Here is a 16,888-nt window from a genome sequence, read left to right on the forward strand (position 1 = left end):
CAATAAGCAGTCCCCTCCTGTTGTTTGTTTTGTTTTCTTGTCTGTTTTTCTGTCATTTAATATTTTTGTTTTTTTCATTAGCCATAGATGTGCTCCGGCCAGAAGTGCTCAACAAATAAATATAAGAATCCTCGATTTTGATTGGATGGTAGAGGTATACATCACCATAGCTGGGTTATTCTCCCTCAGATACTTGGAACCTTTCAAGGCGTTCCCATTGCAGAGAATATCTGACTTTAGTTCCAGGGACTTTATTTTACCTCCTAAAAAGTTCCTGCTTTGGGATAGTACTTCCAAAAGTACAATCATTTGGGGGGTGGGGCTTTATGTGCAAACTCATTTCTGTTAATTTGAGAATTAAAATTCAGCTTGGGGAAACAGTAGATGCAAAGTTTTGCCCAAATTTTCATGTTCTTTCCCATGTTTAAACGTTTTTCCTATTTTTAATACTCTAGTAGGGGTGATGTTTATCAAAGTTAACATAGCCTATCTGTACATGTATGTAAATGTTTAAATGTCCATGTTTTTGTAAATGAATATGGATCAAATGAAGTTTCTAAAAATAAAAACTTTCAAGTTGCAGGCAGAGGTGATGCCAGGATTTCTGTCTCTATGAAAAGATATTTCACTGGGCCCCTCCACCACAGCCAACCATGAGATATTTATATCCACAACGCGTACATACACAAATAACAAGCTTTGAATCAAGGCTGTCAAAATGTTCCTCCTTCATACCTTCTGCTCCCACACATTTTCAAAGTATACAATCCCTTTCCACCGTGTCAAACTTCAACTTGTGTGACTTAGAACAAACAACTTCAAAGAAAGGTGCGTCAGAGAAGAATGAGTTCATCAAAACAAGCAGACTAATTCCTGCACACTGTCCAAAATGCACAAATTTGTTGGCAACATATTTATGAAATTCAGTGTGTTAGAGTTTACCGCAATTTTGGTAGTTAAAAACAAGAGGTGAACCACATTTTGATGTCTAGGACTTATTTTGTGTTGCCATGCTTTGAAACAGGAATGGGTCAATATGGTTTGGGAAAAAATCTGGCATTGGGACTAACATTATTGCATTTTTAATGAAACAATAAAAATGAATAAAACGATTTTAATAAATGCATCTTTTTGTTATCTGAATCGTTTTCAAGCATCTTCAAGGTTTGAAACACTTTAATTGATTTTAAAGTGTTAAGAATGATTGTGATGACGTTTCAAATGAGCCAACAAATCATATTAAAGAGAAAAGATGATGTTGCCAGCAGGGGATAAGTGTAGAAAATGTATGCATTAACCCGTTATTCATTGTTAATCTATGAGATATAATTTAGGCTATCATTATTATTTATCAATTGGAGGTATAGGTAATAACACTCCTTAATTTAAAGTAAAAGAAAGGAGAATCATTTATTTTTATATGGCCATATGTCTAGCTGTTCACTCAGTACACTCAGTTTACTGCACATTTCAAGTTTACTTTTTCTTTAAATTTTATTTTTTACCATTTTGTTTATTACACTATTTGGAGTTTATTACTGTAAATATTATTTATCTTATTTTACCTTATTTTATTTTATCTTATTTTACCTTATTTTATTTTATTTTATTTTACCTTATTTTATTTTACCTCATTTTATTTTATTATCTTATTTTGGTTGTATTGCACCGTGGGACGGAGAGAAACGCAATTTCGATTCCACTGTATGTCTGGCATATTTTCAAATTGACAATAAAGTTGACTTTGACTTGACTTGTCTGTGCTGTCTATGTGCACTACTCGTGTCGGCCGCGAGGTGGCAGCCTTCATAAACAGAGCACAGGAAGCACTCAGACAGACTCGGAGAAGAAGGCGGAAGTAAACATGGCTCAGGAGAGAAGCATGGCGGTGGCAGAGTTTCTGAGCAAAGCAGAGTTGATAAAACAAGGCGCAGAAGCGAGGGTGTACCGGACAGAGTTTCTGGGAAAGCCCACCATCGTGAAGGAAAGGTTCCCGAAACGGTACCGACACCCGGCGCTGGACGAGAAGCTGACCCACCGGAGGACGGTGCAGGAGGTCCGCTCCATCCTGCGCTGCCGTAAAGCAGGCGAGTGATTATCATCTTATTATGGACTGTTTTTATTTTTATAACTGAGTTTCTTTACGCAGTAATTATTCTTTCTGTACAGTAAATTGAATATCTCTCTGTAATAACATTTTCCTGTTTCTTAAAATTAAATAAATTGTAAATGTTACGTGTCAATAAAGTTTTTTTTAAAAAGTACAACAACAGACAGACGCCTCTTTGTTTATCACCCACAGCTGGGTTCATTTTGACTGACTAACATGTCAGATGTGTTCGTGATTGATTCAGTAATCATTTGTTGTTTTCTTGTTTGGCCTCAAGAAGATAAAAAAGTTGCGAAATCACCAAATTCATCATTTCAATTCAAAAAACTTTATTTGTCCCCTGACACACACACAGCAGTAAAATAACAACAGTGCAGGTAAATATAAAGTGTCAGTTTAAATACAACTTAAAGCTTAAACTTAAATTAAAATGCAAAATATAAAAAGAGTAGATATAAGTGGACAGTGATCGGACTAACAGATGTAAACAGAACTAAACGAGAAATAAATATATATACACAGAGCTATGTGCAAGTAGTTAAATACTAAATGATAAGTTATAAGGTGAATAATGGAACAACAGAACTGATATATACAATATAATTATAAAGGTAAATATGAGATGAATAAAGTGACCGTAGTGCAATAATGGATAAGAAGCAACAGGAATAAAGTAACCAGAACTGTATGAATACTGATATAAAATATATAGAATAAATAAATAAACCACATTAATCCTCAACTGTCTAAATAAAATACACAGAGTACTCCTGGATGCTTTAAAACTACTGTTTCAATTAATGAGTTAGTGAGTTAAATTAATAAAGGGAAAGCTACGAGCAGAGAAGTTAAAATACATCAAGAGAGATGAACGTGTTAATGTGTCGGCTCGTAGTTTCAAATGTTCCTCGTGTGACCCACACGGCACCGGGCAGAGAGCTTTCTGCTTTTATGCCCCTAAAATGTGGAACTCACTACCTCAGGGTGTTAAAGTAAACTGAAGACTTGTCCTTTAAAACTGGACTCTTACTTGGAGAGATTTAAAAAGGTTATTTCTGTTTTTTATTCATTTTTTTTATTTCCTGTCTGTCAGTCCTTTGTGAAGCACGTTGGGGCTGTATGTTTTTATGTATGAGAAATGCTGTAAAAATAAAGACGAGGTGAGAAAAGTGTTTGTTTTAATGGATGAGCTTTAGGATGAGGGGTTTGTAGCTTTTGAGTTTCAGATTAAAAAAAAAAAAAAAGAAGCAGAATAAGTGACTTGTTTCTGTTTCTGCTGTGTGCTAGACTCTGTCCATGTCATGTAAAAATGTCAGCGTTATGAACATTACATTTTTTGCACGCCCTATCAAGATGTTAATATTTTTTCTTAATTTATTTTACATCGTATGTTTCTGTCCATTAAAAAAAATACAGATGAATCAGATTCTCATCCTGGATTACTTCCAGTACGAGCCTCCAGTGTGTGACGTTTGTCTTCCTCTTTCCCCCCTCAGGTATTTCCACCCCTGTCGTCTATTTTGTGGACTACACCTCCCACTGTATTTTCCTGGAAGAAATTGTAGGATCCGTTACGGTCCGTGACCACATTGCATCCGCTCAGCAGTCGGGTTCCCGTACAGAGTCCGAGCTGGAGCAGCTGGCCGACAGGGTGGGCAAAATCCTGGGCAGAATGCACGACGAGGACGTCATCCACGGCGACCTGACCACCTCTAACATGCTGCTGAAACGTGGCCCTGAGGACGGGGAGGACGAGTTAGTGCTCATTGATTTCGGCCTGAGTTACAACTCTGCTCTGCCGGAGGATAAAGGAGTGGACTTGTATGTGCTGGAGAAGGCTTTTCTCAGTACCCACCCCAACACAGAGTCGCTGTTCGAGAAGCTGCTGAAGAGCTACGCTGCGTCGTCCAAGAAGTCGGCGGCGGTCGTGAAAAAGCTGGACGAGGTTCGGTTGAGAGGGAGGAAGAGGTCGATGGTGGGATGATGAACTTTCTGTGCGCAGGGACGAACATCTCTGTAAATAATGTTTAGAAACACGTTTGATTTACAAAGCTGTTCATGTGCAAAAATAAATCTGTATATAAAGTCACATCCCCGATTAAAACAAACGTTTACTACATATAAGAGATGAATTTGTGATGATGTTGCATTTTGGAGCAGTTCATGTTGAGTCTATTCATCAGTAGGACACATCTAAACCTGCTCTCTTCCATTACTGCAGATGTTGTGGTAGCATATTACTAAACCACATGGATCCAGGCTTTACAGTAAACATGCACAGTTATTTCTTTAAAGGGAAAAAGATGCCCTGATGTGAAGAAGTCAAATCAGGCTGAATGAAAAATCTTAACCTGATATAATCACTTCCTGTGTTACAATAGCTGCTACAGTTTAGTTAGCCTGCAATATTGATGAATATGATAATGCAAACTTATATATTCAAATACCTATGAAAAAAATATTGTCGGGCATGAAGAATGTAGTTTGATTACCAAGGAATTTAGGCCTGTTTCTATGACAACAGTCTGTTGACAACGGCCGCTGTATGACCGACACTGCTCCGTTACTTTTTACGATATGTTTTATATTTGAAATCTTTTTTTTTTTTTTACCCGATCAGACACGGAGCGAAGAGGATGTGGGTTCAAGACACGATCCGTAGGCGGCAAAAAAAACCAAACATTTTTTTTCATTCATTTGTAAAAGAGCGCCCGTGACGCTTTTTCTCCAGGCGGCCGCTCTCTGCTGGGAACTCTCTCTTCTTATTGAAAACAACTGAAAAAAGACGCTGGAGCTCAGAAAAAACACTAGCTGGACTCAGGTCCTTAAAGGAAACTATAAATCAAACATTTTAAATGAATTGCAGAGACAGGAGAGTTTGAAAGCAGGGCAGAAGGAGCCACAGGTCGGGATTTGAACCCAGGCCGTCTGCTTTAAAGGTCACATATTATGCAAAACAAGAAACTTCACACATGTTTTAGGGAGATCTAAGACTTATTCAAACTTGTGGAAAAGGAGGAGAAAATGTGACCTTTAAGAACTACAACCTCTGAATATGTGGTGTGCAAATTAACTACTAGACCACTGGCGCCCCCTGGCTGCCCATTTTAGGACTTCAGGATAAACATGGTGTTGGAGGGGATAGACACCATTAAGAGGTTTAATGAAAAGAACTTGAGACCAGATCTATGACAGGTTATTAATATATTTAAGATGCTTTTCTAACGAGTAGTGTAAGCAGTGAGAAGGTCATTCATGAAAGATTGAGCCTTTGATTCTCAGCAGGCCACAGAAGAAACTGCATATCTCCAGTGACATTCACAGTATTTAACAACTGCAACAAATGGAAATTATTAACCACATTGGTGTTATAGAAGGGTTATTTTTATGACTTCGACATACACATTTATTTTAGTGTAAATAGGACTAAATCCCTCCTTCTGTAGTGAGTCATACTGCACATTCCTTTCTACAAGGTGGTGTGAAGGAGGTTGTATCCACAGGTCAAAGTCCAGGAGGAGGTGCAACAAAAGAACACAGCAATGAACCGACAAGCCCGAAACTAAACCTGTTCAGTGATTCAACCCCCATGTGATCTCCAGTCTAAGGAATCAGTTTTAACTTCAACTTAACCGAGACGAGTGCGTCCAAGTTTCCTTTCACTTTTTTTTAAACATGTACTGAAAATGGAGTTCTTACAGAATCAGGAAACCATGATGAAAGTCATGCTCATTGTTTTGTTCGTGCAAGGTAAGTGTCCTGCATTCATTCTCGTCAAAGTTTCAAAGGTGTGCAGGTGTTCAAAGGCACTTCAGAAATTCCTCCTGTGCTTGCAGGTTCTTCAGCCGACACCCCGAGGGAGCTCAGCGTGTTGACGGGGACAGATGTGACTCTCGGCTGCGTCTTTGATAAACTGTCCAAGCAGGTGGAGTGGAGCGCTCTGACCGTTGAGTGGATCACGGTGGATAAACGTGGAGGGAAGAGCATTGTGTACACTTTTGAAGATGGTAAAGCGCACTTGAACAGAGCCGGCTCTGTGGTGGATAAAACGCGGTTACTGCAAAGCGACGCATCCCTGAAGCTTTGCAATGTGACTGTGGGGGATGAAGGACTCTACACATGCAGAATCATCACACCTGTCGTCTACACAGAGACCGTTTCTGTGGAAGTGCTCGGTAAACGTCTCTCTGTTTCTCTGCTTATCTGTGTCAAATACTCTGGATTGAGTTTTAGTATCTACCAGAAGATGAACCAATTGGGAAGTTGTTGTTTGTTTCATGACTTCTTCAGGTGTAAGACTCCCACAAAGTAAGATGTATGAGATACCGGCATTAAATCCATTTGGCACAACAAATAAACATCAGTACATGCCACATTATCTGCAGATGTGCCGATGTCTGACAACAAGGCCGATATGGGCTGATGCATTTGTGCACCCCTAGTATGTATTCAATATTTGCTACGGATCCAGAAAAAAACATCAGAAGTTGAGCAAGAATAAGTGTTTTATTTGCTTCTTTCCACTGAGCGATCCCTTCGATGATTCTTCTCTCTCCACTAACACAAAGACATTTTTCAACTCAGCACAGCAGAACAGGCGTTGAAAAATGATAAATTTAAACATAGAAAGAGACAGAAAAGTCAGCACACAAATGTCCTTTAGGTTTCCTTTATGTCAGGTGCTGGATAAAGGAAACCTAAAGGACATATATGTGTTGAATTTTCTGTCTCTTTCTAGATTTGTTGCGGTCGTGCACCTTTTACTGTGTTTACTGTCGAGTGTGCTCCTTTTTTGTTGTTTTTGCACAAATTTAAACATATCAGTTATCTCTGTATGAAATTGTTACGGCTAGAACGTCAGAGAAAAAGTTGAGTTTCTGTCCACCCTGTGAATATCTCAACCTGTCTGGGAATTTGAGAGAATATCAGAATGTCTGACTGACAAATTAATGGTTTCAGCGTGTCCAACAAATGTAGTTGTTAACTGCTGTATCGGCACTGACTGGGCTGAAAGAAGAAGATAGCAGCATTTCTACAAAACCTTTTTACGACTGGAAATGTATGACTGAGATTTAGGTGAATTATGAATGGATTCCAGGTTTTATTAAAGGCTGATATATTGTTATTTTTGCAGGCTGCGATTCTTTCTAATACAATGTGTTCTGTGAGTAGGTTGGTCCAGTGGGTTATGTGGCAGTATCTTTTTGATTTCCAGTTCTGATAGATGATTTTCTTGGCGATAGTTAGAGAAACGAGTAGCGGGTTTTTGTAGTTATTTGGGATGGTGATTTGTGATGTGTCTCCAAGTAAACAAAGTAATGGGGAGGGGAGGATTCTGCAGCATGATGTTGAATTTTTGTAATTACACCCCCAAACCAAAAATGAATGTACTGTTTTTTCATCTCTCCCCTAGCTCAGCCCTCAGTGTTGCTTCCAGAGACGGCGGCGTTGACGGAGGGGCAGGAGAAGACGATACAGTGTAACATCACAGGATACTATCCAGACCAACTGGACGTGACGTGGCACATCCAAAACGGCTCCACCACCTTCCTTGCAGGTTTAAACCCACTCTTCAGAGTCTGCACCAATATGGCCGCTCACAACCCAGATGGCACTTACAGCATTCGCAGCGGCGTCACTCTGCACTCGTCGGCAGTGAAGGGCAGAGACCTACGCCTCATCTGCAGGGTGGAGCACCAGACCTTCAGTCAGCCGTACAACAGATCCATAACACTGAAAGTTCAAGGTATCATCAGTATCTGTTATAATGTGAAGTTATGAATGTGAAAGAGAACTTCAGCACGAGGATTCAGACATCCTCATAAAACAGAAAATATTTATTCAGTCACTCATGAAGTGTCGTCCATTCTGAATTATATGTTCTTTTATATTATTGATGTTACACAGGTTGTTTTTCTTACAGCTCCATCACTCCCCTCTTCCATTGTCGGTGTTCTGATTGGCCTCGGGAGTCTGTTGATTTTTGGGATGATCGTCTCTCTTATTGGAAGTTTTTTGGTGATCATCAGGCATCTCTCTAAAGGTACATCTCAATCTGAATACAACACATTTTTCATTTAAAGGGATTTTTTAAATTTCCCCCTCAAACTAAATCTTTGTTGTCGTTGTTGCGGAGGCTGTGGTCCTACAGGCAGGCGGCCCATGTTCAAGTCCGACCTGTGGCTCCTTTCCCGTTTATCATTCCCCAATTTCTTTCTCTCCCATTTTTTTTTTTTTTTATTCATTTTTTTAAGATTTATTTTCGGGCTTTTTTTATGCCTTCATAGTAGAGACAGGACAGTGGATAGAGTCGTAAATTAAGGAGCGAGGGAGTGGAGAATGACACGCGGGAAACAAGCCAGATGTCAGATCTGAACCTGTTACTTAAAGATGAAATGATTATAGTGGAAATAAATTATTCCACATGCTCATCTCCATCACCTGTTGGAAATTCCTGACGGCTTAAAGTGCAGAAAGCTTTCGTTGAGCCAGCTATGACCAGCTCAACCTACATCTTTTTTTGCTTCCCATTGCTTGTTGTAGCTGCAATGGCTTTTCTATTTTGCAAGTTTATCCTTATATTTATCTATACAGAGGTGCTGCTTGTCAACAGGAAAGGCAGGCAACTTCTTGGAGCCCCAGACCAGTAGGGGGCCCCAAAGCAGCGGTCGAAACCTCCTTAAAGGGGTCCATCTGACAGCACTCACTCTCCTTGCCCTGTTGAACTCTGGTTGGAGGACCCCCCCCAATTGATTTTTGCCGAGGCCCCCAACAGACTCTAGAATAGACACTGTCTACACGTTACAAGTCACCCTGAACAACACCATCCATGAAGGGAATTTATTTCAGCAGGTTTTTGGACCTTTTGGGGCTGAAGGTTAATTTGTATCTAAGATCAGTAAAGTGTCATCTGTTGAGTAAAGAGAAGTAACGTCAACATACAGGACAGTGGGATGCTCCGGCTAATATGGGATGGTTGGCAACCTTAAAGTAAAGACCCCTTCATTGCCTGAAAAACAGCATGAGACTTCAGGGCTGTTTGCCCACCCAGAAATCTCCCAGGAATGAAAAGAGAGATTGCAGACTGGACTCAAAATGTCAGAGAAACTTTGGTAGTTCTGAATAGGAAGTAGTGCTGCTGAAAGTAAATATCTAAAGAAGTTATATTGTATTGCATTAAGCTGAGTAAGCAGTGGATAGACAGTGTAAGTAGATTTTAAGAAGACATTTCTGACTGTTTGGTTAATAACGATGGTGTAACAGGATGCATTTCTTTTGTCTTTAAACAGATCCACCGAGTGTTTCTCAAATCACACCCAACATCATTTATGCCGAGGTGCCGACACAGCTTCAATGCACCATCCGGGGAGAAAAAAAAAGACAGGGGCTCAGAGTGAAATGGTTTCGTTTGAGAAGCCTCGCAGAGTCGGATGTGCCGTCGGAATCGGCTCCTCTGTTGGTCACCGAGGAGCTGAGCCACAAGGCTTCTCTCAAGTCAGACGGCAAACAACACACATCAGTCCTGCCCGTGTGTCTGAGTGTCACTGAAGACATGACCAAGTACCAGTGTGTGGTTCAGTGCAGGAACAAGACCATCGTCAGAGAGACCACAGTCGATGTAAAAGGTGAGTGACTGTCGCTCCAATATACGGCGGCCGTCGAGGGCAATCATGCTGCAAAGGCCTTAATGATAATGATACCCTAAAAACAGTCTGCAAATTCAAAACAAATGCAAAATTCAAAATCATATGCATGCGATCCGGGGCTGCCCCTGCTGAACCCCTGATAATTCCAAAAATGGGCACAAAGAAATCGACATCCCTCCAATTTCCACCATTGTCTTTGCCGTCCTCTGTGTCACAGTCCAGTTCTCGCTCTGAGTCTCTTGGCTGCAGTAATTTAACTCCCTGTCACTCTCCATCGTCAAACCATGCCACATCCCCAACTTCTCCTTCCCCGCCACGGTGCTTCAACTTCAATCAACTTCAATCTACCTGTGGTCCGGTTCTCCAAAGCGTTCTTTCTGGATTGAGGATGAAACGCCAACACTTCCCCTTCATTTAGTGGCTGATGTCGAGCAGAGTCAGCTTAAAAATAACCACCAGCTGCGCAGCAAACTTAGCAGCTACTTTAGCAGAGATATACCTCAAACCATTTCTCAATTTAGTGAACATATTAGTTTGGTGTTTTTGCACAGTAGACTGTGAGACATGGTTGTAATGGCTTCAAACAAAATCAATTAGGTAAGCCATTGCTGAGCGGGTTTAACACGCTATCAAATAAAAACAAAAGGCAGCCGCGGATCCAAAGTCAACTTATAAACTACATTTATTAATAGAAAACTTTTCAGAAAGAACTAAACTTCACAAAATAAATGAAACAGATCAGATCGCTATATCACGTATATCCTATCCTATCCCCTTTGCAGTCAAAAAACTGTTCCGCTTGCCCACTCTCACTCTCACCCCAGGTGTCCTTAATCAACTTAAATGACACTGCCGATACGCCGCGGCTCCGCCCCCAAAGAGGGAGAAATTAGGCACAAATACCCCCAAAATCAATTAACAAAAGCTAAAACCAAAATAAGCCAGAATAAACAATAATATAAACAAATAATTCTAAATTCATTAATGTTTGGCTCTTTTCTATTATTTTAACCGTAAATAATAATTCATATGGCCATTTGGCCACAATCGTTGTGTCTCCCCCCACACCCCCCGCAACGCCGAACCGGAAATGCGGTATAGATAATGGATGGATGAATCCTTTATTATTATCCTTTATGAGTCAGCCTACAAGTCATAAAGGATAAAGGATATCAAATCTAACATCCTCTTAAAAGTCTCTAATGAGAGCAGCTCGCTAAGTCTCAGCTTTGTTTGTAACTCGTTCCAAGGAAAAGGAGCAACAAACTTAGACGACTTTTTCCCCAGATCAGATCTATCTTTCAGAACAGGCAACAAGAAAAGGTCCTGAGATCGAAGATTGTAAGTCCCTGTACTCCTCTGACTGATGTAGGTCATAAAGGTCTGAAGGTAGTAGACCTAAGGTGGACTAGTTGGTAAGAATACTCCAGTGTTTAAGTCTGGGTTTGATCAATGAAGACCATCCAACACGTTCATATAACAAACAGTGATGATGCAGATCAACCTTTGTAACCTAAACCTGAAAGTTTTTAGCAATGTCATAGTTTCAGCAAATGGGACAAATAAAGGAAAATGTTCTGTACTCTTCATATATTACTGTTTTGTGAACGATTGACATGATTTCCCATGACTGACTGCTCTCTCGTCTCCTCCCCGTCCCTCCAGTGGAGCCGTCTCTCCTCCAGATCTCCAGCATCCCTCAGATCCCGATGGTGGAGAAACGGCTGGTTCTCTGCTGTCGGGTGGAGAACTTCTATCCCTCAGATGTGGACCTGGTGTGGTCCAGGGACGACGGCGAGCAGGTTTGCTCCATCACACACTACGGACCTTTCTCCGCCCCAAACCGCCTGTACAGTGTGTGGAGTAAGATTGAGTTGCTCATGGCCAGAGAGGACGAGAAAGTAGTCTACACCTGCCGCGTTTACCACACCAGCTTCCCCGAGCAGGGCTACAGAGATGTTACGTACCACATCAACACTCGAGGTATAAAAGCATCAAATCATTTTCAGCAAACACATTCTCTTCTTATTTTAATCAAATTTTAAAGCTCACATATTCTCCTCCTTTTCAACCAGTTTAAATAAGTCTCAGAGCTCCACAAAATATGTGTGTGAAGTTTCTTGTTCTAAATCCTCTCTGATCCTGTATTTGATCATGTCTATAAACCCCTCTATTTCAGCACTGCTCAGAACAGGCTGTTTCTGTGTCTGTACCTTTAAATATGTAAATGAGCTGTGTCTGACCACGCCCCCTCTCTGGAAGGGCTTGGGTGTACTCGGGCTTTCTCGCTCCATGTCCTATTGTTTATGGTGAGAAGGCAGACTCAGAGGGCAGAACAAACACCTAGCTGTGGGAGTGTCACCCACCTGGGGGAGGGGCTACTGCCCTTTGTGATGTCATAAAGGGAAAATCTCCAAACGGCCTGTTTGAGCACACATTTTCTGAAAAGTGGAGCAAGCAAAAGACGGAGAGGATGGACTAGGGACGGACTAGGGACACATTAGTGTAAGAAAAACATGTTGAAGTGTATTTAGCATAATATGTGACTTTTAAATCCATGTTCTGGATTTCATTTGTGTCAACATCATTTATAGTATATGTAAGTGGTGGGCTTCTGCGCTGTGTTGTGGTAGTTTTTAATGATGCAGTTACACTGGGATACTTTTCAGAGAACACATTTATTCTCTCTGGCAAAGAAAAAAAGAAAAGCACAGAAAAATGTACCTAATTTTCACCTGTTTAATAACTCTGTGTCCCATGTCTGTTTGAACAGGAACTGCTCCTGATCCAAAGTTCATTGAGTGTGAACCACAAGTCCCTCTGATAAATAAAGAGTGCACTCTGCACCTCTGCATTGAGAACTTCTGTCCTGAGGACCTGACCGTGACCTGGACTAAAAATGAAGAGGAGGTTCCCTCGGGTGTCTTCAACACTCCCCCGAGCCTGAACATTAACGGCCTCTACTCCATGTTCACTTTTCTCAATTTCACTCCCGCTGAGGACGACAGAGGTGCTGAGTTCAGGTGCAAGGTGGTCCACAGCGCCCAGAAGGAACCGGGAGAGGAGAGGTTCTTCACGCTGCCAGTCCTGCAGGTGCCAAACGGCTGCTGACAGAAGCATCAGTGAGCCTCTGAGCAGAATGAGGCCTAAAGACTGTTAGGTTACAGGGGAAGCTGCAGATCACAGACTGTATAAAACATGGACATACTCTCAGTGATGTCACCGACTGGATGTTGAAAATGCTGTCTAAAGTCACTTTCGGTCGACCTAGAAGTAGGCAAAGCGGTTGAGCTGAGCCTCCTGGCAAACAGCTACAATGTTCTTGCCTGTGAGTTAACTCAACTCAACCCGCTCTAACTATTCAAATTTGACTTTTAGCCCTAAAATAATCAAAACAATAAGGAAATGAGGTATTGAAACCAAGTGTTTGTACCAGGCTGTGAACGTGTTTAAAATAGGCATTAGTATAATATGGGTGTCAATGGGACTTCTGGGGTTTGCACTTTTGTACTTCCACATTGGTATCATTTTTTATCACCAGATGTCGCCATTTGCAGCAGACATACAGTGGTTATACTTCAGCCAGATGGGCTGCAGCCCATTTCTGAAGTGTTACAGGAGCCTTTAAGAAGTCGCCTGTTTGCTCCGCTCCTCCTCTATTTTTCACAGAGCTGCTTCAAGCTGCACAGAGCAGATAGCAGGAAGTTGGACACAGGGCAGGAATAGCTAGACAGGTAACTTTCAAAACTGCCTTTTGCAATAGAAGCTTGTTTGAAGTAGTAAATTCCTCTTTATTTTGTTAATACTGTCCTAAACTTTTTAAAGAGGAACGGTCCACTTGGTGGTTCCATGAGAACTACACATCATGGGGACTTTTTTTCTGCTCTTCATTCGCACCACCATGATACCTCCTCTGAAGCAGGAGCTAAAAAGGTTCCTCTAAATGGGTTTTTAAGAACTAAAATCGCTCATAGTTCCTTCAGTGTGTAATCAATAAAAAAGGAGGAGGGTTCCAACAGTTCCTAGAACTATGATCAAGTTCCTGCGGTCCGATAACATCTATTGTTATAGATATTATATATTATATTCCGATGTGTTACAATAAAGTTATTTCACATAAAAAGCTGCATGAAAACGTTGTTTCTGCTCACACTTCATGAAGTCAAGTAAACATTTGGTATAGAGGGCGAGATATCCACTTACTTGTTCGCACAACATGATAACGTCAGGGACTCCGGAGGATACTGTAACAAACTAAAATAACAGTCAAACTAGATGTGCTTGCTTTTGCAGAAAAAAAACATTAACAGTTGCAAACTGGTATTTAAATGCCGTGATTCACCTTTTTATATGGACTGTTACTACTACTAGGTAGGACCTTTTTTTTTTAAGGCTGGTACTGCATAAGCCTAAATGTGAAAACAAAACATACACGTGCTGTCATACAAATTATTATATAAGCCAAGGTCCAAATGCAAACCAGATGTGAGGCCTTCAATCACCCAACTCAAAAAAAGGTATGACCTTCAGATTCAGATATAATAACTCATTCATCTTTAAATAGCTATATATTTAAATAGCCTACCTATATGCTAGAAACATCAGTTGTAAAACATCAGACTGGATATTTGAGATTTCATTTCACTCTTTTGAATTTGAGGAATAAACTCAAATTAGATTAAAAGGCAATAAAACAGCTGCTACTACTACTACTATTTAAAAGTTTGTGTTTGATTAAAATGACCTTTTTATTATTTAGTATTATTCTGTTAGAGCAAGTAGAAAAAGATGTCCCATTTATTAAGGATTATTCCAACTATTTCTTTTAAATGAATCTATTCAAAATCAGATGTTTTTAACAAACTTTACGATACATTGTCAACACATGTTAGGTTATTAATTATGTAAACACATTTACAATTTATTTTTGAAATGATCAAATGATGATGAAATGAAAAAAAGTAAACTCTCAAAAGTCAATGATGGTCAAAATGTTTTTATTTGCAGTAAAATCAGATTCATATTTCATGCTGACATTTTCTGATGAGCTGCAGGACATGCTGTCAGTGTTTCTCAGCAGCAGTGATTTCTTTATAGAGTGTTTGGTCAAGTTTGTCCACAAGGGGGCAGTGTTGCTCCATGTCGAAGAGCCACACTGGAGACTGAATGAGGTACAGCATACCCCCCCCCCCCTCACTGAAGGATGGAGCTTAATGTGTTCATCATGCTGAGAGAGAAGACAACAGGGAGGAAATGCAGAGTGTTCAAACGGAGATTCACAAAGCTCAGACAAAAAAATACACCGATATTGTTTGGAGTTTTGCGCTTCAGATTTCGCCTAATGAGACTTCCAAAAGCTCTGTGCATGTTAACTTTTCAGTGGTGAATCACCTCTTCAGTAGAGTATAACATCCTATGGACTATCAAACGTAAATCAAGGGATTCAAAATGCTCACCAAACCAACATTTATCTATCCAGTGTGAGCTTTCCATTTCTCTTCCTCCTGTGAATATAGTGTTCAGATAAAGGTTTGAACGGAGGATTAAAAGATGCAGTGTTGTGCACTCTGCTGTTAAAGGTGGAATAAAGACTTACAGCTCCAGTAAACAACATGCAGCTTTCAACAATGGACGCTACCGCAGCAGCGTTCTGAAAGATCCTTCAATCTCCCCATCATGAAAATCAAACTGCAATCTGTTGCATAGCGGTACAATAAGTATATAAAATGGTAAATGGACCAGAGCTTGTATAGCCAGTTCTACTCTTCTGACTCCTCAAAGTCATTTTTACACCGCAGGTCACACCTTCACATTCACACACTGATTATGCACAATGACAAAACGCTGACGCAGCAGCGTGAGCAATTTGGGGTGTGTCCTGCCCAAGGTGACATCAACATGTGGGTGCAGGAGCTGGGAATAGATCCCTCGACCTGCTGTTTTAGAGAAACAAGAAAGATAGCCGACTCTACCACTGAGCCAAAGCCACTCCAGTATGTAAGCTGTTTTACTGCAGAGGGGAACCATCAGGGCCACTCTCTAGGCCCTCAGAGACAGGTTAATGTATTTGTTTTTTAAATGTTGAAAATGTCATTCGCACCAATTTAATTTTTCCCTTTCCTAATTTGACAATGAACATGAAAACTAAATGTTTCAGAGAAAATAAACCCTTGGAAACCTGCCTCTTCAGTTTGTTTACTAGTAAGTAAACGTTTAAATCAGTGCTTCCCAAACTTTATCTGCCAGCCCTGGTATACAGCCAGCTTAACTCAAATGTGCTCACTAAGATGAGAAACCATTGATGAGAGTGTTCTGCCTGTTTGGGGTGTCGACGTTGAATGACGGGTGATGAGGAGAAATGCAGCTGTCCACACGACACACTCTGAGAAATGTATTTCGGTGCTGAATGTGAAGATGCCATAGTCTAATGTTTATCTTTATTGTATTATTATTATTGTATCAATAGACTATAGGCCTTCATGTCTTCTTCTATTAAAAATATTTTGGCAATTGTGTAAGTTTTTAAGTCTATCTACTAAGGAATGAAAATCTATTTGTTATAATAACAGGCTAATAAAACAACTTTGTCTATGTGAGAATCATTTGTAATGACAATAAAACTGACCAATCACACCTTCCATCTCAGTGGGTGGGCTCTGTTATGACAAGTTCTGCTGAATCACAAAGGTAGATAAACGTTTGAACTATTCACCAAGCCTTTTCCCATGTTTGAAGCAGAGACGTTCTTTTATTATTATTATTTTTTGAAGCAGATATTGGATTGAAGCTGCAGGTGACGTTACTGCTTGCAACAAAAAAAAAGCACATGGCTGCATGCTGTTTTCCAGATGAACTTTTCACGACAAGTTGGAGTCAATCAGTTTAAGAAGACCTACACCTGAGCTTAATGTGGAGCATGGACCTGTATTGATGCATTTCAACTCCAGCAATTAGCCTACAAGCCAGACCTGCGGTGGCCTTCGATTTCAAGTCGTGTGTTCATCAAAAAGTAAGTGATTTAAAATCTATCAGGCCGCCGTGCCAACATAATTTAGTTTATAGAAGGTTCATAGGGAAAACTTAATTTAGACTAGTAGAATTACCGGTGTTACTGTGTAAATAGTGACCATGC

General features: G+C 40.4%; 1 protein-coding gene and 1 gene segment (V, D, J or C); both read left to right on the top strand.

The window, feature by feature from the left end:
- Nucleotides 1-1,831: 1,831 nt before the first annotated feature.
- On the top strand, nt 1,832-4,236 carry tp53rk (TP53 regulating kinase). The gene is made up of 2 exons (XM_020639575.3): nt 1,832-2,087; nt 3,607-4,236. The coding sequence occupies exons 1-2, from the start codon at nt 1,865-1,867 to the stop codon at nt 4,092-4,094; spliced, it is 711 nt and encodes a 236-aa protein (XP_020495231.2). The 5' UTR covers nt 1,832-1,864; the 3' UTR covers nt 4,095-4,236.
- Nucleotides 4,237-5,629: 1,393 nt separating this feature from the next.
- LOC109988164 (immunoglobulin heavy constant epsilon-like) lies at nt 5,630-13,941 on the top strand. The segment is given in 7 exon segments: nt 5,630-5,860; nt 5,947-6,285; nt 7,524-7,856; nt 8,034-8,153; nt 9,400-9,735; nt 11,422-11,739; nt 12,530-13,941. Coding segments are annotated over 7 exon segments (1,848 nt in total).
- The last annotated feature ends 2,947 nt before the right edge of the window (nt 13,942-16,888 follow it).

This window comes from Labrus bergylta, chromosome 5, assembly GCF_963930695.1.
Source record: "Labrus bergylta chromosome 5, fLabBer1.1, whole genome shotgun sequence".
Taxonomy (NCBI): domain Eukaryota; kingdom Metazoa; phylum Chordata; class Actinopteri; order Labriformes; family Labridae; genus Labrus; species Labrus bergylta.

Excerpts from the sequence above, each read along its gene's own strand:
- tp53rk (XM_020639575.3), top strand. The coding sequence starts at position 1,865 with ATGGCTCAGGAGAGAAGCATGGCGGTGGCAGAGTTTCTGAGCAAAGCA. Across the intron at positions 2,088-3,606 it reads CCTGCGCTGCCGTAAAGCAG|GTATTTCCACCCCTGTCGTC; the intron begins GCGAGTGATTAT and ends TTCCCCCCTCAG.